The 22,496-nt window shown below is 46.5% G+C and overlaps 1 protein-coding gene across 1 annotated transcript in view; it reads left to right on the plus strand.

The window, feature by feature from the left end:
* Positions 1 to 5,881: 5,881 nt before the first annotated feature.
* LOC129710870 (sodium-dependent serotonin transporter-like) overlaps positions 5,882 to 22,496 on the plus strand; it is a 49,826-nt gene continuing 33,211 nt past the window's right edge. The window contains exons 1-3 of the mRNA XM_055658161.1: positions 5,882 to 6,400; positions 14,486 to 14,620; positions 18,710 to 18,929. Coding sequence (XP_055514136.1) covers positions 6,010 to 6,400; positions 14,486 to 14,620; positions 18,710 to 18,929 — 746 coding nt within the window. The 5' untranslated portion in view covers positions 5,882 to 6,009. The remainder of the gene's footprint in view (positions 6,401 to 14,485; positions 14,621 to 18,709; positions 18,930 to 22,496) is intronic.

A 22,496-nucleotide genomic window follows, 5' to 3' on the forward strand; every position in this document is an offset into this window, starting at 1 on the left:
TCCAGTTGTTGGTAGGATGGTTCAGTTGCCTGGTAACAGCTGGGAAGAAACTGTCCCTGAATCTGGAGGTGTACTTTTTCACACTTCTGTACCTCTTGCCCGATGGGAGAGGGGAGAAGAGGGAGTGGCCAGGGTGAGATTGGTCCTTGATGATGCTGCTGGCCTTGCCGAGGCAGCGTGAGGTGTAGATGGAGTCAATGGAAGGGTGGTTAGTTTGTTTGATGGTCTGGGCTGCGTCCACAATTCGCTGCAATTTCTTGCAGTCTTGGATGGAGCTATTCCCAAACCAAGCTGTGATGCGTCTGATAAAATGCTTTCTAGGCTTTGTAAATGCTTTGTAAATCCAAATACAACGTATTTAAAACCTTTTGCAGTTGACCGAAAATGAATAGATGTCCTTATGTGTAGACTGTTCATTTATAACTGTAAGCGGCGATGATCTACATGGTATGCTTGGAATTGTGTTTTTTTCTTTTTCTTTTCACAATGACGTTCCTTCCTATATTAATCTGCACCAAAATAAATCAAGTCACCCGAAATAATCTGTAGTTGCTTGGGTACAAAAATATCACAGAGGACATGGAGCTGGCTATTGACCAGAAGTGGCATTGTCCAAATAAGGGGTATTGTCCGGAGGGGTAATTGTCGATTTATTGTTTGTTGAGTTTGGGCTTTTAAATGTTTCCCAATAAAACGATTGTTTTAATTAAAGAGCCATCCCTGATAATGCACAGTCTTTTCCAACACTCCTATGATTAGTAACGATGTCAAAGGATACGGGGATGGCAGGAGAATGGGGTTGAGAGGGCATGATCAAATGGCAGAAGAAAGGTCCTGATCCGAAACGTCACCTATCCATGTTCTCCAGAAATGCAGCCTGACGCGCTGAGTTACTCCAGCATTTTGTGATTATATATCAAAGGACGCTCCTTTAGAAAGGAGATGAGGAATTTCTTTAGTCAGAGGGTGGTGAATCTGTAGAATTCATTGCTACAGAGGGCTGTGGAGTCCGACAAGGGTATTTTTAAGGTGGAGATTGACAGATTCTTGATTAGTACGGGTGCCATGGGTTACGGGTAGAAGGCAGGAGAATGGGGTTAGGAGGGAGAGATAGATCAACCATGATTGAATGGCGGAGTAGACTTGATGGGCTGAATGGCCTAATTCTGCTCCTATCACTTATGAACTCTTTGAAAAGTGAAAGGAAATGGGTTCGTGTTTGTGAGACTTCAGTTAAATTTCAGTTTAGTTTATTGTCATGTGTACCGAGGTACAGTGAAAAGCTTTTTGTTGCGTGCTAACCAGTCAGTGGAAAGACAATACATGATTATAATCGAGCCATTCACAGTGTGCGTTTACATGATATGTGAACAAATGTTAGTGCAAGATAAAGCCTGCAAAATCCAATCAAATATAGTCCGAGGGTCACCTATAACAGCTGGGAGGAAACTGTCCCCGAAACTGGAGGTGTGCGTTTTCACACTTCTGTACCTTTTGCCCGATGGGAGAGGGGAGAAGGGGGAGTGACCCGGATGAGACTGGTCCTTGATTATGCTGCTGGCCTTGCCGAGGCAGCGTGAGGTGTCGATGGAAGGGAGGTTGGTTTGTGTGATGCTCTGAGCTGCATAAAGCTTAAAATACCTTTTCCTTGAATACTGATGATGGTTAGAACATTTGAAAGTGATAACAGATTCTTACATCTGGCGGATTAATCCTATTTTAATTGATCCCGTTTTAAGGGGGAGTAAAATCACTCGTGTTCCCAGCAGTTAGTGAAGGTACACACCAGAGACTTGTTCACCTAATGTAGTGTTTAATGAAATACCTGATTGCTGATTCCAACCTTTAGTGAGGCTCTCAGTTTCGAAAGATTTTGAGGAAGGATAATGTCAGGTGAGGGCTCAGAAAATAAATAGCGTGGATGCAACAAGTTTTATTTTATAAGTACAGTACCTGTAATAACCAGTTGCAGTTTTCACACACAATTAACCAAATGTGTGAAATGTACTCTACAAATTTTATTTCAAACTAGACCAAGTGGACCCGTTGGGGTCCCGTCCCCCAACGCGGGGAGGGGGGGGTCGCGGCATCACATGGGAGGGCTGGTCCCCAAACGCGCTTCGGCGCTCACCCCGGAGACAAACTCCCCCCCCGGAGCCAATCACCCCCATCACCCATTCCCCCAGCATAACCTGTTCGCCCAACGCAATATTCCACCACTCACCCATAGCCCCCAACTGCGTAGGCGCAGTTCATTTCCCCTCATCCCCCAACACTCCCTTCCCCCTCCTCTTCACCCTTCCTCTTCTCTCCCCTCACCTCCTCCCCTCCTTCACTCCCTCCTTCACCTCTCCATCCCTCTCATTTCACCTACCCTCAGTCACTCCCTCCCACCCTCCATAACCTCTCTCACCTCCCTCCCCCCCGACCCATTGGGCCCCATTTCCCCAACGTAATATTCCACCACTCGCCCGTTTCCCCCAACACAACCTGTCCCCCCCAACGCAATCAATCCTTCCCACGTGGGGGGGGAGGAAAGTCAGCGCTTCCCGGAGCCAATAAATGCACTCGACTTTTGGGTTGGCGTCGGCGCTCCCATTAGCCAGTCAATCCTTCCCAAGGGGGTGGGGCAAAAATCTCACTCTCTCCTTGCTGTATTGGCAGCAGCGATCACATTGTGATGTCATTTTCGGTTTTCGGAATCTTCACGGCAGCTTATGTAAATGAGATCCCATTGTGATGGGACGACTGTGACATCATCACTGGAAGCTGCCAGAAAAATCTCCCACTCACTGGCAGTTATTATTTTCAAAGTTGGCTTTTTTTAAAATCTAAATATCAATAACTTGTGAAATATAACATCAAATGTGAAGAAACTTGATACCAACGACCATGGGTAAAAAGCTGAGTAAGATTCTGCAAACAATTTTGGGCTATTGTGTACCATTTTGGCGTAGTTCCATGATCTCACAGACTGACAGACTGACAGACAGACAAACAAGACGAGAATTTTAATAGTATACAAGACTAAGTGGGACCCGTTGGGTCCCAACTTCACACAGGAGGGCTGGTCCCCAACACAATATTCCACCTCTCCACCAATTCCAATACACACACACACACTCACACTCACACACACAGACACACACACACACACACACACACACACTCACACACACACTCACACACACAGACTCACACACACAGACTCACACACACACACTCACATACACACACTAAAACACTCACTCACACATACACTCACATACACACTCACACAGACTCACACACAGACTCACACTCACACACACACTCACACACACAGACTCTCTCACACACACACACACACACTTCATTTCATTTCATTTCCAATTAAGCATTGCACTTTCAAGCACAGGCAGTGCAGCAGGCCAAACAACTCGTGGCATTGTCATTAAGGGCTAACAAATAATTTATTGCAAGTACATTGCAGACTGACAGTTCAGTTGATTCACAGCTTAGAATCACAGTTGTGGCCTCTCCCTCGCGATCTTGCAGATCTGACTCGCGTCCAGGCATCCGGAGTTTTATAGTCCTGCCCCCCCCCCCCCCCCGGAGGGGGCGTTACCTTCATCGGGCGAGAGGACCAATCAGCTGATCTCAAGGTTTTTTAAACACTCATAAAGGGGCTGTCCCGCTTGAGAAGAGTTAAAAAAATGACATGTTGAAGGCCTCCTTCGACTATGTAGACGACCTCCTTCGACTATGTTGAAGACTAGCTTCGACTAGCTACGACTAACTTCGGGAAAATTGGACACCGAATAGTGGAGAGTGAGACGACTTCCCTTAGACCTCCCTTCGACTGATGAAGACTACCTTCGACTACATACGACTAACATGCCGACCTACTACGACCTATTACGACTAAACTTTCGAGTAAAAATAGTATCGATTTTTTCCATGGCAACCTTTTTTTACTCGCAGGCATTTTTTAACATATTGAAAAAACCATTGTGAGGTAGCTGAGGCCTCGAGTACGCGGAGACCACTCCACTCTCGAGCATGAAGTAGAGTTACGAAGACCTCCTATGACCTCGTGTCGACCATGCTGCAAGTACGAGTCGAGGGCAAACTCTCCAGAACTCGCGGATTAGGTCGCCCAAGTGGGACAGGCCCTTAACTTTCTTATTTTTCATCGATGAGAAAAATCCTCAGGTCTGGCTCAGCGGAGGAGGACTGTGAGTAGGATGGCCAAAAATCACAGCGATACAGGGTAGCGTTTTTTCTAAAATCAAAATACAGCGCAGACAGGAAGAGGCCAAGATGAGACTTTTAATCATATAGATATTGATATTGAAAATGTCTCATATAATTATTAGAGATGGGAAAGAAATGTTCTTAAACCCAAGAAGGGTGTCATGGTGGCGCAGCGGTAAAGTTGCTGCCTCACAGAGCCAGGGACCCGGGTTCAATCCTGACTACGGGGTCTGTACGGAGATGGTACGTTCTCCCCATGACCTGCTTGGGTTTTCTCCAAGATCTTCTGTTTCCTCCCACACTCTAAAGACGTAGAGGTTTGTGAGTTAATTTGCTTGGCAAATGTAAAATTGTCCCTAGTGTGTGTAGGATAGTGTTAGTGTGTGGGGATCGCTGGATGGCGAGGACTCAGTGGGCCGAAGGGCCTGTTTCTGCGCTCTATCTCAAAACTAAACTAAACTAAGAGGGAAATTAGCATAATGTTATGAATTGTTTGAAAATATAATCATGCACAAGTTCATGTATCATCTGCATTTATTTTCCTAATAATTTTACTTTATCAGCTACGACTTCTCTATAACTATAAATACCACTGGATTTTTTATATTTTAAAAGTAAAGTAGAAATGATATATTGTAAAAACTAAGCAATTTTGCTCAATTAAAATTTCTGAGGAGATTGGAAACAATCAAGGACTTGCCCCACCCCGGTCATTCCTTATAGAACTAGACTGGGTAGATGCAGAGTCATTTACCCAGAGTAGGGAAATCGAGGACCAGAGGACATAGGTGAAGGGGAAAAGATATAATAGGGATCTGAGAGGTAACTTTTTCACACAGAGGGTGGTGGGTGTATGGAACGAGCTGCCAGAGGAGATAGTTGAGGCTGGGGCTATTCCATCGTTTAAGGAACAGTTGGACAGGTACATGGATAGGACCGGTTTGGAGGGATATGGACCAAGCGCAGGCAAGTAGGACTAGGGTATCTGGGACATTGTTGGCCGGTGTGGGCGAGTTAGGCTGAAGGGCCTGTTTCCACACTGTATTGCTCTATGATTCTATCACCTCTATAAGATTACCCCTCATTTTCTTGCGCTCCAAGGAATAGAGTCCGAGCCTGCCCAACCTCTCCCTGTAGCTCAGACCTTCAATGTTCCCTGGCAACATCCTCTAAAAGATCATAGTCATGGAGAGATACAGCATGGAAACAGGACCTTTGACCCAACTTGTCCACACCTGCCAACATGTCCCATCTACACTCGTCCCACCTGCCTGCATTCTGTGAAGAACATTTCACTTTTGCTTTGATGTCATAAGGCCATAAGGAATAGTAGAATTAGGCCATTCGGCCCATCAAGTCTGCTCCGCCATTCAATTATGGCTGATCTATCTCTCCTTCATAACCCCATTTTCCTGTCTTCTCCCCATAACCTCTGGCAACTGTACTAATCACTTAGTAATACACTTATTACTCTTTGAGGTTTCAAGGTCAATTGTTACATGTACCAATTAAGGTACAGTGAAATTTGAGTTACCAAATTTAAGCTGTGTTCCTCCAGAACTTTGGGTTTTGATTAAGATTCCAGCCTCTGCAGTATCTTGTGTGTTAATTTATGTTGATCTTTTTGTGTCTGTGAAATCTGCAGGATTGAGCGGGGAGTGTAAGACTTGTGAAGAACAGTCAGTGGATCTTCCATCGAGAGGTTTCTTTCGAGGGGCCGCACAGTTGGTCTTGACTCCAATGGACATCAGAGAGGTTCCCTAGACCAGTGGAATGGAGATACATCCCTTGAACAACGAGGTCTATCCCCTCAACACGGAGAAGCCAACGGCAGAGCCCGCCAAGGAAGAGGAGGATTACAAGGAGAATGGGGTTCTGATCCGGAGTCCCAGGACCGCCAAAAAGGTCCTGGGGGAGGATCGCAAGGCACCGTCCAAACCTCAGGAGAAGGGCGAGAAAGACCAGGCCTCCTTCAGTGGGCACACCGGTGAGGACAAGGGAGGGGACGGGGCTCCAGCCCTGCACTCGGAGGTGGACAAAACCATTGCTTCAGGTCGAGAGAGCTGGAGCAAAAAAGCAGACTTCTTGCTATCGGTCATTGGCTACGCGGTTGACCTCGGCAATGTGTGGAGATTCCCCTACATCTGCTATCAGAACGGAGGCGGTAAGCAATCTGATCCTTGTCAGTCTTGACCATCTTCACCATCTCCCAATCTTTCATCTTCCAACCCTTCACTCCAAATCCTTCCAATCCTTCACCATTTTCCAATCATTAAACTTTAGAGATACAGCTTGGAAACACGCCCTGTGGCCCACCGAGTTCGCACAACCTGCACGTCTTTAAAGTGTGGGAGGAAATCGGAGCACCCGGAGAAAACCCATGTGGGAGAACGTGCAAACTCCACATAGACAGCACCCGTAGTCGGGATCGAACCCAGGTCTCCCTGTGACCGCGTAGGTTTTCTCCAGGTGCTTCAGTTTCCTCCCACATTCCAAAGATGTACAGGTTTGTAAATAATTAGCTTCAGTAAATTGTCCCTAGTGTGTAGGATAATTCTAGTATATCAGATTCAGATTCAGGATCCCATCGAGTCTATGCCGACCGGCGATCACTCCATATACATTCATACTCCATTTTACATTCATACTCAACAACATACCTCGGTGACTGCCAATCCCACCCCCCCCCCCCCCCCCCCCGGACACTTATTATTATTTATTCAAATCGTTTGCTATGTCGCTCTTCAAGGGAGATGCTAAATGCATTTCGTTGTCTCTGTACTGTACACTGACAATGACAATTAAAATTGAATCTGAATCTGAATCTGAATCTGATATACTAGACTGACTCCGAGTGCTGTCTGTACGGTGCTTGTACGTTCTTCCTGTAACCTGCGTGGGTTTTCACCAGGTGCTCCGGTTTCCTCCCACACTCCAAAGACGTACAATTTGTACGTTGATTGGCTTGGTATAAATGTAGATTAGTGTGTTTTCAACAGTACTAGTGTACAGGGTTGGTGGTCGGTGCGGACTCAGTGGGCCGATGGACGCGTTTCCGCACTGTGTCTTTTAAGTCTAAAGTAAATTCTACTTTCTAATAAATCTTTCTCCTCTCACCTTTAACCTATGTCTTAACGCATAGGTTCATGATTCCTCTACCCTGTTTAAAAGACTCTGTGCATCCACCCTATCTATTCACGTCATGATTTTATACCAGGATACTGAGTTGGATGATCAGCCATGATCATATTGAAGGGCCGAATGGCCTACTCCTGCACCTATTTTCTATGTTTCTATGTTTCTATTCACCTCTGTTACACCAAGGAATAAAGTCCTAGCCTACTCAACCACTCCCGATAGCTCAGGCCCTCAAGTCATGGCAACAACCATGTAAAACTTCTCTGCACCAAGATGGGATATTTTGGGTGTAGTAGAGAATTTTGTGGTTATAGCCCTTCTAGGGATGAAAATGATGACAAGTATTGGGGCAATATCACTTTACAAAATGGTTTGCACCTGCTTAGTTCAGTTCAGCTCTACCCGCTGCGCCAGCGTGCTACACCAAGTACTTGGTGGTCTTCCCCCGCATGGCACCAACCAGAAGCTGCCATTTGTTTCACAAGAGAGGAATTGATATAGAGTCATAGAGTCAAAGAGTGATACAGTGTGGAAACAGGCCCTTCAGCCCAACTTGTCCACACCGGCCAGCATGTCCCAGCTACACTAGTCATAGAGTGATACAGTGTGGAAACAGGCCCTTCAGCCCAACTTGTCCACACCGGCCCACATGTCCCAGCTACACTAGTCATAGAGTGATACAGTGTGGAAACAGGCCCTTCAGCCCAACTTGTCCACACCGGCCAGCATGTCCCAGCTACACCAGTCATAGAGTGATACAGTGTGGAAACAGGCCCTTCAGCCAAATTTGCCCACACCAGCCAGCATGCCCCAGCTATACTAGTCCCACCTGCCTGCATTTGGCCCATATATCCCTCCAAACCTGTCCTAGCCATGTACCTGTCTATAACTGTTCCTTAAACATTGGGATAGTCCCAGTCTCAACCACCTCCTCTGGCTGCTTGTTCTATACACCCACCACCCTTTGTGTGAAAAAGTTACCCCCTCAGATTCCTATTAAACTTTTTCCCCTTCACATTGAACCCATGTCCTCTGGTCCTCGACCCCCCTACTCTGTGCAAGAGATTCTGTGCATCTGTCCGATCTATTCCTCTCATAAGTTTATACACCTCTATAAGATCACCCCTCATCCTACTCAAGCTCTCCCTATAGCTCACACCTTCTAGCCCTCTAGTCCTTGCAACATCCTCGAAAATCTTCTCTGAACCCTTTCAAGCTTGACAATATCTTTCCTATAACATGGTGCCCATTACTGAACACAATACTCTATGGAGAAGTAGAAACAAGGAACTACAGATGCTGGTTAATGCACTAAAGGACACACAGTGCAGATTGACACAAAAAGCTGGGGTAACATAATGTGTCTTTTAGTTTAGTTTATTGTCACGTGTACCGAGGTAAATTGAAATGCCCTTTGTTGCGTGCTATCCATTCAGCGGAAAGACTGTACATCAACGAACCATCCACAGTGTACAGTTACAAGATAAAGGGAATAATGTTTATTGCAAGATAAAGTCCAGTCTTGCTGGAGTAACTCAGTTGGTCAGGCAGCATGTTTGGAGAACATGGGAAGGCTCCATTTTGGGTTGGGACCCTTCCCCACACTGAGAATCGAGAATATTGAGAATACTTCATTGCCACAGACGGCTGTGGAGGCCAAGTCTCCGGAGATAGATAGAATCTTGATTAGTACGGGTGTCGGGGGTTATGGCAGGAGAATGGGGTTGAGAGGGTGAGATAGATCAGCCATGATCGAATGGCGGAGTAGACTTGATGGGCTGAATTATAAATAATATAAATAATAATTAAATAAATATTTGAAATCAACTTGAAATCAGTTGATTAAACTGCGTTAGTTCCTTGTAAATTTTTTAGTCAAGCAATTGCACAGAAAATTCTGTGAAGCTAAAGATCACAAATGTTCTTTCTTTTACTGGGGAGCTTTTTGTTGTTGTGTTGAAGGTTGTAGTATTTCAGTGGGTTGGCAGCAAATCGATCAGGTCAGGTGAAGGTCAAACTAAGTCCAAAATACAAGCATCATGATTAAAAAGATAAAATGCTGAATTGTCCACAAAACATTTTTCAGGTTTATTATTGTCTTGGAGAGAGAGCAAATGCACAGTGTAGGTACAGGGAACTGCTCATTTAGTTTAGTTTAATTAAGAGATACGGGGCCTTTGACCCACCGAGTCCGCACTGACCAGCGATCCCCGCACACTAACACTATCCTACTAGGGACAATTTTACTAAAGCCAATTACCTACAAACCTGTACGTCTTTGGAGTGTGGGAGGAAACATGCAGGTCACGTGGAGAACGTGCAAACTCCGTACAGGCAGCACCCGTAGTCAGGTTCGAACCCGGGTCACTGGTGCTGTGAGGCAGTAACTCTACCGCTACGCCACCATGCCGTCCTGGGTGCTGGTTTACAAAAAAAGATAAAATGCTGGAGTAACTCAGCGGGTCGGGCAGCATCTCTGGAGAACATGGATAGGTAACGTTTTGGGTCAGGACCCTTCTTCAGACAGGGCGGAGAAAACTGGAAATGAGTGATGGGGCATGACAAACTCTGGTGGGTGATAGGTGGATACAGGTGGGGGGGGGGGGGTGAGAGACAAAGGAGAAGGGGTTGTTTGTAGTTTTGTCACCTATAATTGAAGAATTCATTGTTCATGCCATCGGGTTATAAACTGCCCGTGGAATATGAGAGGAATAGATAAACGCGCAGTCTGTAGCCCAGACAATGGGAATCAAGAACCAGAGGACATACATAGGTTTAAGGTGGGGGGGGGGGGAAGATTTAATAGGAACCTGACAGGTATTGTATTTATACATACGGTGGTGGGTGTATGGAACGAGCAGTCAGAGCAGGTAGTTGAGGCAGGTACTATCGCAACGTTTAAAAAACATTTGGACAGGTACATGGATAGGACAGGTTTAGAGGTTTATGGCCTAAATGCAGGCATGTGGGACTAGTGTAGATGGGGCATGTTGGTCGGCGTGGGACTAGTGTAGATGGGGCATGTTGGTCGGCGTGGGACTAGTGTAGATGGGGCATGTTGGTCGGCGTGGGACAAAACAGGTGGTGAGGGCTGGAACATGCTGCCAGGGTAGTGTTGGGGGGCAGATAAAATAGGCAGGAGAATGGGGTTAGTAGGGAGAGATAGATCAGCCATGATTAAATGGCTGGGTAGACTAGATGGGCCGAATGGTGTAATTCTGTTCCTATCACTTATGAACATGAATATATGTGGCCATTGTAGGCAAGAACCCTGGACTTATAGCCTTGAGTCATTAGAGTCCGTATGTTGAGGAGAACACAGCGCTGATCGGGTTCAATGCCACACACAGGCGTTGCAGGCCAAAGAGTTAAAATGTCGTGGGTGGATGTGGACTCCAACATAGGCAGGCAGGCAGTGCAGACTTTGTTCTTGAAAGGCCATTAACGAACCAAGAGAGGTTTTACACTAATCCCTCTGCTTCGTCATGGGTTTTTTATTGTTATTTCCAGTTACTGTAAGCTGCTTTCATTTTCTCAGTGCCGCACAGTGTGTCTTGGACGGCATTCTCTGCATTATTAGCCCAAGCTTCTAAATCACTCATCCATTAATGTATAATAACTGCACTCTAACCGTTGGGCTAAATCAGGATGTATTTAGAAACATAGAAAATAGGTGCAGGAGAAGGCCATTCGGCCCTTCAAGCCAGCACCACCATTCAAATAATCATGGCTGATCATCCAGGATCAGTACCCCGTTCTTGCTCTCTCCCCATATCCCCCAATTCCATTAGCCCTAAGAGCTAAATCTAACTCTCTCTTGAAAACATCCTGAGAATTATCCCCACTGCCTTCTGTGGCGGAGAATTCCACAGATTCACAACTCTCTGGGTGAAATGATTTTTCCTCATCTAAGTCCTAAATAGCCGATCCCTTATTCTTAAACAGCGACCCCTGGTTCTAGACCCTGGGTGCTCCGGTTTCCTCCAAGATGCCAAAGATGTACAGGTCTGTTGCATAATTGGCATCTGCAAAATTTGTTTGGGGGCTGTCATGCAAACTGCTTCCTCCATACTTGAGGACAGTAATACTGTAATAAGAGCGGCAAGGTGGAGCAGCGGTAGAGTTGCTGCCTCACAGCGCCAGAGACCCGGGTTCAATCCTGACTACGGGTGCTGTGTGTATGGAGTTTGCACATTCTCTCCGTGACCTGCGTGGGTTTTCTCCGGGCGCTCTGGTTTCCTCGCACACTGCAAAGACGAACAGGGTTGTTTTGTTAATTGGCTTTGATAAAAATTATAAATTGTCCCTAGTGTGTGTAGAGTAGTGCTAGTGTAGGGTGATTGTTCCCTGTGTGGAGTTTGCACGTTCTCCCTGTGACTGCGTAGGTTTTCTCCGGCTGCTCCGGCTTCCTTGCACATTCCAAAGACGTGCGGGTTTGTAGGTTAATTGTTCCTCTGTAAATTGCCCCTAGTGTGTTGGAAGTGGATGAAAACGTGGGATAACATAGAACTTGTGTGAATGAGTGATCAATGCTCATGAGGTCATAAAGGATTGGAATAGTAATAGACCATTCAGCCTCCATTCAATAATGTCTGATCTATCTCTCCCTCCTGACCCCATTCTCTTGCCTTCTCCCTGTAACCTCAGACACATGTACTAATCAAGAATCTATCTATCTCTTTCTTAAAATATCCACTAACTTGGCCTCCACAGCCTTCTGTGGCAAAGATTCACCACACTCTGACTAAAGACATTTCTCATCATCTCTTTCCAAACAGAATGCCCTTTAATCCTGAGGCTCTCCCACATCTTCTCTACATTCATTCTGGAGAGAAAGAATGGGTGACATTTTGAGTCGAGACCCTTCCTCAGACTGATGTCAGGGGAGAGGAAGATAGACAAGAAAGTGCAAGGTGTGAAAACTGGACAAAGGGTATGGACATCAAGATCATTGTTAGCTAGGTAACAACAAACCAAACAGAGATAAAATGTAATCACAGACAGTAAGACTGGTAAGACGGGCTGGAGGGATGAAGAGAGGAAAAGCAAGGGTTATTTGAAGTTTGAAATCCTAGTGGCCGGGTCATTGTACATGAGGTCCTGCTATAGGATAAATGTTGTCAAGCTGGAACGGGTGCTGAGATGATTCACGAGGATGTTGCCTGGATTCAAGGTCCTGAGCTATAGGGAGAGATATAGTAGGCTGGGACTCTATTCCTTGGATTGCAAGAGGCTGAGGGATGATTTTAGAGAGGTGTATGAAATAATGAGGTGAATAGATCGGATAAATGCCCAGCCTCGTACCCCCAGAGTAGGGGAATCAAGAACTAGAGGGCATAGGGTTATGATGAGCGTGTCCTAACCCGAAATGCCACCTTCTATTTTCTCCAGAAATTACTCCAATTTTGTGTTTATCTTTGATATGTCCTTTGTGGGAGGAAACGGAGCATCCGGAGAAAAACCCACACAGGGGAGAACGTACAAACTCCGTACAGACAGCACCCATAGTTATCAATCTTTAGTTTATTGTCACATGTACCGAGGTACAGTGAAAAGCTTTTTGTTGAATGCTAACCAGTCAGCGGAAAGACAATACCCTGTACATGATTACAATGAAGCCGTCCACATTGTACAGATACATGATAAAGGGAATAGTGTGAATAACATTTAGGTCAAGATAAAGCCAGTAAAGTCTGGTCGAAGATCTCCAATTTAGATTAGATTAGATTAGATTCGTTTATTGTCATTCAGTCCTTTCGGTCTGAACGAAATTTTGTTTCCCTGCAGTCATACATATCATTTTAAAAAATGACAAAAACACATAGTCAACACAAATTTAACATCCACCACAGTGAGTTCACCAAACACCTCCTCACTGTGGTGGAAGGCAAAATCTGAAAGTCTCTGGCTCTTCCCTCTTTGTTCTCCCTCTGCGCTGAGGCGACGGTTCCAACTCCGCGGGTGGTCGCTGCCTCGCCACAGCTTCGGGGCCGAGTCGGGTCTCTGCTGCCGCTGCCTCCGCCACAGCTCAGAGGCCGAGTCGGGTCTCCACTGCCGCTGCCTCCGCCACAGCTTCGGGGCCGAGTCAGGTCTCCGCTGCCGCTGCCTCCGCCACAGCTTCGAGGCCGAGTCGGGTCTCTGCTGCCGCTGCCTCCGCCACAGCTCAGAGGCCGAGTCGGGTCTCCGCTGCCGCCGCCTCCGCCACAGCTTCGAGGCCGAGTCGGGTCTCCGCTACCGCTGCTGCTACCGCTGCCGCCGCTACAGCTTTGGTGCCGAGTCTGGTCTCTGCTGCTGCTGCCGCTGCTGCCGGTACAGCTTCGGTGCCGATGACGTAGATAGTAGTTCAGAACTGCTCTCTGGTTGTGGTATGATGGTTCAGTTGCCTGATAACAGCCGGGAGGAAACTGTTCCTGAATCTGGAGGTGTGCGTTTTCACACTTCTGTACCTTTAACCTGATAGGCGAAGGGAAAAGTGTGAGTTTATTGTTACGTGTACCGAGCTTCAGTGAAAGGTTTTCACAAAGCTTTCAAGAAAAGGGAGGTCAAGTCAAGTCACTTTTATTTCTATAGCACATTTAAAAACAATTCTCGTTGACCAAAGTGCTTTACAATGGTGCAGGTACTAACGTGCTACATACAGTGGTACATAGATCAACAATACATACATAGATAAATACATACAGCGCTCCCTCAGAGGACCTCAAGAAAGGCTTGAGAGTAGACATAAGAATAAGAGGTAGTTGGGATCAAACATTAGTTTAGTTTAGAGATACAGCGTGGAAACAGGCCCTATGGCCCACGGAGTCCTTGCCGGCCAGCGATCCTTGTACACTAGCACTATCCTACACACACTAGAGACAATTCACAATTATATCAAACGAATGAACCAACCAACATGCACGTCTTTGGAGTGTGGGAGGAAACCAGAGAACACAGAGAAAACCCATGCGGTCACGGGGAGAATGTACAAACTCCGCACAGACCACCCATAGTCAAGATCAAACCTGGGTCTCTGGCGCTGTGAGGCAGCAACTCTACCGCTGCGCCACCATGCTTAGCAATACTTTCCGCTTGTGATACTGATGTTGTCTTCATCTGTCCTGAACTGCAGGGGCCTTTCTACTGCCCTACATTCTGATGGCAATATTTGGTGGCATCCCTCTCTTTTACATGGAATTGGCACTGGGGCAGTACCACAGGACCGGAGCCATCTCCATCTGGGCAAAGATATGCCCACTCTTCAAAGGTGAGCCTTCACTGGAGTTTCGAAGAATGAGGGGGGACCTCATCGAAACGTACGGTATAGTGATAGACTTGGATAGAGTGGATGTGGAGAGGATGTTTCCACTAGTGGGAGAGTCCAGGACTACAGGGCACAGCCTCAGAATTAAAGGACATTCCTTTCGGAAGGAGATGAGGAGAAATTAGTCAGAATGTGGTGAATCTGTGGAATTCTTTCCCACAGACGGCTGTGGAGGCCAAGTCAATGGATATATTTAAGGCAAAGATAGATTCTTGTTTATTACGGGTGTCGGGTTATGGGGAGAAGGCAGGAGAATGGGGTTAGGAGGGAGAGATAGATCAGCTATGATTGAATGGTGGAGTAGACTTGATGGGCCGAATGGCATAATTCTATCCAGCACTTATGATCTTGTGAAGCCCACTGTTTCCTTCTTCGCTCTTAGTCATAGAATGGTACAGCGTGGAAGCAGGTCCTTCACTGACCATGTTCCATCTACCCTAGTCCCACCTGCCTGCGTTTGGCCTATATCCCTCCAAACCTGTCCTATCCATGTACCTGTCTAAATGCTTCTTAAACATTACGAAAGTCCCAGCCTCAACTATCTCCTCTGGCAGCTCAGCTCAGTTTAGTTTATTGTCACGTGTGACGAGGTACAATGAAAAGCTTTTGTTGTGTGCTATCCAGTCAGAGGAAACACTAAACGTGATTACATTCGAGCCATTCACAGTGCAATCATGTATTGTCTTTCTGCGGGCTGATTAGCACGCAACAAAAGCTTTTCACTGTACCTCGGTACACGTGACAATAAACTAAACTGAACTGTACTGAGCTGCAGGAGGAGGTAGTTGAGGCAGGTATTATCACAACATTCCATACATCCTTGATCCTTTGAGTGGAAAAACGTACCCCTCAGATTCTTATTAAATATTTCCCCCAACACCTTAAACCTTCTTCGGCCCCCCTCGGTCATTGCTTACCATGGGTGTCTCAAGGGTTGAAGGACGCCAGTGGGTGACTTTGTTTAACAAGGGGAGACTGGTGGACAGAAAGCCACCACACGATCCTTGACAGATCTGGGTCAGGATCCAGTGGCATGGAGTTCAAGATGACCGGAGACCCTTTTCTGCTGCAGCCTTCCCAGCCGTTGTGATGCTCCACTAATGTCAGCCATCATCCTCCGCCTGTTCCACCATTAAGGTCTTGGTTGGATTGCTCTTTGTCAGAGTCCTCCCGGTCGACCTTACCACCATGGGTGGCCCTACCAGGAGCATAGGTCCAGACGGCATCACTCTCAGGATCTCAGGTCCACACAAGCTTCTCCACAACGACAAGGTGACAATCCTCGGGTTCTCAATTCCCCTACTATAGGCAAGAGACTCTATTCCGATCTATTCCTCTCATGGTTTTATACACCTATATAAGATTACCCCTCATCTTCCTGCACTCCAAGGAATACAGTCCTCGTCTGCTTAACCTCTCCCCATAGCTCAGGCCTTCGAGTCCTGGCAACATCCTTGTAAAAGATCATCGTCACAGAGTGATACAACGTGGAAACAGGCCCTTTGGCCCAACTTGCCCACACGTCCCATCTCCACTAGTCCCACCTACCTGCATTCTTTGAAGAACATTTCACCTTTGCTTCGATGCCCCATTGCTTCCCGGTCATGTCCACAGACTCACCTACAAGAAACATCCTTTCCTCATCCATTCTATATAGGACTTTCACTATTGGGTAGGTTTCAATGAGATCCTTCTCTCAAGGGATCGCTCCAAATTAGCCTCGATCACACAGTGATGATCTAAAAGTCAGAGTTTAAAATCACCAGGTTCTTGGGTTGAAATTTTAGAGATACAGTGAAGAAACAGGCCCTTCAGCCCATCGAGTCCACGCCGACCAGCGATCACCCTGTACACTAGTTCTATCCTACACGCATTAGGGACCATTTTTACAGAAGCCTATTAACCATCTTTAGAATGTGGGAGGAAACTGGAGCACCTGGAAAAAACCCACGCGGTCACAGGGAGAACGTACAAACTCCATCCAGACAGCACCCGTAGTCAGGATTGAAGCCGGATCTCTGGCACTGAGGCAGCAACTCTACCGCTGCACCACCGCTCATTCCAGGCACTCCCCACTCTCTGTAAAACAAGAAGACCTGCCCGAATATCTCCTTTTAAACTTTGCCCTTCTCACCATAACAGAGCAAACTATTGCATGGTGTGACATCTGGATTTTATTACTCATGGGAAGGGCAGCTAAGCTCCTTTCATAATGTAGAGGCCCAATCAAAAGATGTTCGAGGCACTTCCTTCCCGCTGCTGAAACTGCCTATTATTAGTGTAGAACGTTTTCCAAAGTGGTAAGATCAAAAGCAGCAGCAGAAAGGCATGCCCCGCCAAGAAGCACAAAGCTGAACTCACTGTTTTCATGCTGGTTGTGCAATATTGTCACTTACACTTCCCGTTGTGTCAAATTTTTTCGCTGATTGAGAAAGTTCTATTTTCAGAATTCATTGGGATGGATGGAGCCAGCCTTCCTGATGAGTTTGTTAATCACGGACACCAACAGGATTGACAAGCCCATCAGGAAGGTTGGCTCCGACCTGGGGGTGGAGTAGGAGTTGGATTCATGGGAGGTGGTCTTGGAGGGGAGGATGCTCCTCAAACTGTGGAGCATCATGGACAAGACAGCTCACCCCCTCCATGACACACTGGTCAACCTGAGTAACACCTTCAGCAACAGATTGGTTCCACCAAGATGCAGCACAGACGCCACAGGAGATCCTTCTTCCCTGTGGTTATCAAGCTGTTCAACTCCTCCCCCTTCTGTCCGTCCGTTTCCCCCCCCCCCCCCCCCCAATCCTTGCCCATCCCATCCCCAATCCTTTCCACTCATCACTTTAATTTCATGGTTCATGTATTTTGTGTTTTTATGACTGTTGGTAGATCCCAACAATTTCCCTCCTGAGATAAATTAAGTTCTATCATATCGCATCGTATATGAATTTTGCAGATGTTCATTATATTCAGGACAACAATAGTTTTCCCTGAACTATTCCAGCTGTTATCAGGCAACGGAATCATCCTACAACAACTAGGGAGCAGTGCTGAACTACTATCTACCTCATTGCACCTAAACTAAACTAAGTGTTACAGGCACCCACCAACATCTGTGTAAAAAACAAAACAAAACTTTGTCCGCACATCTCCTTTAAACATCGTCCCAATCACCTGAAAGTAATACCCTCTCGTATTTGATGTTTCCGCCCTTGGTTAAAGTTCTAGACTAGCACTAGCACCTGCAGTTTCTTGCTACACGTCATTCTGGTAAACCTCCTCTGCACCCTTTCCAGAGCCTTCACATCCTTCCTGTAATGGGGCGACCTGTACTTAATTCTTTACCGCTCTCTACTTGTTTGCCATTCTCGGAGAGTTGGACACCAAGATTCCTCTGTCAATATTTGATGCTTGTGCAGGAAGGAACTACAGGTTCTTGTTTAAACTGAAAAAAGACACAAAAAGCTGGAGTAACTCAGCGGGTCAGACTGCATCTCTGGAGAGAAGGAATAGATGATGTTTCGGGTCAAGACCCTTCTTCAGACTGTCAGGGGAAAGGGAAAAGAGAGATATAGACAGAGATATCGAGAGATTAAGAACAAATGAATGAAAGATATGCAAAAAAGTACCAATGATAAAGGAAACAGGCCATTGTTAGATGTGGGCTAGATGAAAACGAGTTACAGCCAATGAAACTCACCAGGACGACCTTGGAACTAGGACAACAACTAGGGTGGGGGGGGGGGGGGGGATATGGAGAGAGAGAGGGAGTGTAGGGGTTACTTGAAGTTAGAGAAATCAATATTTGTACCACTGGGTTGTAAGCTGCCCAAGCGAAATATGCTGTTTCTCCAATTTGCATTTGGCCTCACTCTGATAATGGAGGAGGCCTAGGACAGGAAGGTCAGTGTGGGAATAGAAAGGAGAATTTTCAAGTCTTTGGAAACTGGGAGATCAGTTTGATCTGGGCGGACTGCTTGTTCCTTCTGCAATAAAATGGCTTGATTACAAAAAACATTTTTTGATTTCCTGCAGGAATTGGATATGCAATCTGTATAATAGATCTGTACATTTCCTTTTACTATAACACCATTATCTCCTGGGCTCTGTTCTATCTCTACTCATCGTTCGATTATGTGCCTCCCTGGACCTCCTGCTACAATGAGTGGAACACCCCCAACTGCACCAACTACTTCCTCAAGGATAACGCCACCTGGACTGAGTTCTCCGTCTCACCAGCTGAGGAATTTTATGTGTAAGTGCACGTAAGTGTTAGAAACATAGAAAATAGTTGCAGCAGTAGGCCATTCGGCCCTTCGAGCCAGCACCGCCATTCAATAGGTTCGCAAGGTTAATTCCCGGGATGGCGGGACTGTCATATGTTGATAGATTGGAGCGGCTGGGCTTGTATACTCTGGAATTTAGAAGGATAAGAGGAAATCTTATTGAAACATGTAATATTATTAAGGGTTTGGACACACTAAAGGCAGAAAACATGTTCCAAATGTTGGGGGAGTCCAGAACCAGGGGCCATAGTTTAAGAATAAGTGGTAAGCCATTTAGAATGGAGAAAACCCAAGCAGGTCACAGGGAGAACGTGCAAACTCCACACAGACAGCACACGTAGTCAGGATGGAATCCGGGTCTCTGGCGCTGTAAGAAAGCAACTCTACCGCCGCGCCACCATGTCACATCTTAGGAGGCAGACTCAATACTTTCGCACTCAGTATTATTGAAACTGAGATAGGGAGAGGTTGGACAGGTTGGGACTGTTTTCTTTGGAGTGTAGGAGGCTGAGGGGTGACCTTATTGAGGTGTACAAGATCATGAGGGGCATGGATAAAGTGAACTCGCAGTTTTCCCCAAGGTAGAGGATTCTAAAACTAGAGGGCACAGGCTTAAGGTGAGAAGGGAGAGATTTTAGAGGGGGCCTCAGGGGCAACCTTTTCACTCAGAGGGTAGTCCGTATCTGGAACGAGCTGCCAGCGGAAGCTATAGAAGCAGATATAATGACTACTTTTAAAAGACATTTGGACAGATGTATGGGTAGGAAGGGTTTAGAGGGATATGGGCCAAATGCAGACAAATGGGACTAGCCTAGTATGCTAACTTGGTCGGAATGGTCAAGGTGGGCTGAAGGGACTGTTTCTATGCGAGTCTCAGTCTGGAGAAGGATCTCAATCCGAAACGTCACCCATTTCCTTTGGTGTTTTAGAGTCACTAGTCCCACCTGCCCCCATTTGGCCTAAGATCCCTCCAAACTTGTCCTATCCATGTACCTGTCTATCTGTTTCTTATACGTTGGGTTAGTCCCTGCTTTAACTATCTCCTCCGGCAGCTTATTCCATACACCCACCACCCTTTGTGTCAAAACGGTACCCCCTCTTCCCCGTCACCTTGAACTGATCAGTCTGAAGAAAGGCCTGACCTGAAACGTCACCTATCCATGTTCTCCAGAGATGCTGCCTGAGCCGCTGAGTTACTCCAGCACTCTCTGTGAAACGTCACCTACCCATGTTCTACAGAGATGCTGCCTGACCCGGTGAGTTACTCCAGCATTTAGTGTCCATATCTTGGTGCTTGTGACTAAACGCAGATTGGGAAATCTCGTGGAGGTGATTATTTTGTTTGCAGTCTCGTGAATGCAAAATTGTTCTCTGCCGTAATGCATGGCTGTATTCTAACAAAGGCACAGGTTGTGTTTAGAATTGAAACATCTCTCCAGGAAGCCTGAGAGTACACATTGAGCACTCTGGGTCGACGGGGAAACGGAGAGACCAAGTGTCCCAGGCAAATCCAGCTGAAGGTCCATCAGTGTACATGCTGATGCAAGGCTACAGAAGACGTTTAAAGCTGCAGAGATACTACAGAAGAAGGCTTGAGAGCTTCACACTCACAGAGAAGAGAAGGGGGTCATCGGAGGTCATAGTTATTGTTAAACAGCATGTTGTCAAGTTGGAAGATTTATGAAGATGTTGCAGGACTCGAGCTGTACAGGGAGTGGTTCAGTAGGCTAGGACTATATTCCTTAGAGCACAGGACGCTGAGGGGTGATCTGAAATCATGAGGGGAATCGATAGGATAAATGCACAGTCTCGTGCCCAGAGTAGGGGAATGGAGAACCAAGGGCATAGGTTTGGGCAAAGGTGAGGGGGGAAAGAGTTGACAGGAACCTGAGGGATAACCTTTTTTACACAAAGGGTGGTCATAAGATCAAAAGTGATGGGAGCAGAATTAGGCCATTCAGTCCATCAAGTCTACTCCACCATTCAATCATGGCTGATCTATTTCTCCCTTCGAACCCCATTCTCCTGCCTTCTCCCCATAACCCCTAATACCCAGCGGTGGGTGTATGGAACAAGCTGGCAGAGGAGGTAGTTGAGATAGGGACTATTGCAATGTTTAAGAAACATTTAGACAGGTACATGGATTGGACAGGTTTAGAGGGATGGGCCAGACGCAGGCAGGTGGGACTAGTGTAGATGGGGCATGTTGGTTGGTGTGGGTAGGTTGGGCGGAAGAGCCTGTTTCCACTCTATGACTCATGATACAAGATGGTTGCAGAGCTCTGGATAACCAGGAGATACAGAACAAAGGGTTCAGCGCGGCATGGTGACACAGCGGTAGAGTTGCTGCCTCAGCGCCAGAGACCCGGGTTCGATCTTGGCTACGGATGCTGTCTGTATGGAGTTTGTACGTTCTCCCCGTCACCTGATTGGGTTTCTCCGGGATCTCCAGTTTCCTCCCACACTCCAAAGACATACAGGTTTGTAGGTTAATTGGCTTGGTATAAATGTAAATTGTCCCTCGTGTGTAGGATAGTGTTAGTGTAGAGGGTGGTCGCTGGTCGGCGTGGACTCAGTGGGGCAAAGGTCCTGTTTCCGCCCAGTATCTCTAAAGTCTAAATGACGGGTACATTTGGGGAACGTCCTTGGGAGAGGTGGATGGCCACTCGTTCAGGAGCAGCAAATCAATAACTCTGTTTCACATCTCCACTTTCATGTGCAGTATTTCTGCGTGTATTTGATGGCCTTGGATTTCAGCCATAGAATCGTACAGCAGGGAAACTTCGGCCCACCTTGTCCATGCCGACCAAGTTTGCATTCTGGGCTCGTCCCATTTGCCTGCATTTGGCCCATATCCCTCTTAACACTCCAAATATCTGTCCAACTGTCTTTTGAATGTCATAAAAATCTGTTTCCTTGGACAGGCTGCCTAATAACTGAAGCGGCCTATTAGTTCTCGTGTATTTGGTTAGAACTTTGCTGTGCGATGGATGTTATTAATGATGTGGTAAATGGCTTGAATTTGGGTAAGGTGCTTGAACTTTTGTTAGTGTAGGAAGGAACTGTAGATAGTGCTTTACACCGAAGATAGACACAAAATGCTGGAGTAACTCAACGGGATAGGCAGCAACTCTGGAGTGAAGGAATGGTGACGTTTCGGGTTGAGACCCTTCCTCAGGAAGAAGAAGGTTCTCCACCCGAAAAGTCACCCATTCCTTTTGAACTTCTTTTTGTCCAAACTATCATGTTTCATCACTCCCATGGTTGTTGTTTGACCTCCGGAGTATTTTCAGTATTCTCTCATTTTTGTTATATTTCTGAATTCTTTAGACTTTACGTATACAAATACAGCACAGAAACAGACCCTTCGGTCCACAGAGTCTGTGCCGAACAGCGTTCCCTGCACACTGTCTTACACACACTAGGGTCAATTTACAATTTTTACCAAAGCCACTCAACGTGCAACCCTGGCGCTGTAAGGCAGCAACTCTACTACTGCACCACCGTATCGCCCTAATTACAGTATTACACTGTGC

Source organism: Leucoraja erinacea, chromosome 28, assembly GCF_028641065.1.
Source record: "Leucoraja erinacea ecotype New England chromosome 28, Leri_hhj_1, whole genome shotgun sequence".
Classification (NCBI taxonomy): domain Eukaryota; kingdom Metazoa; phylum Chordata; class Chondrichthyes; order Rajiformes; family Rajidae; genus Leucoraja; species Leucoraja erinaceus.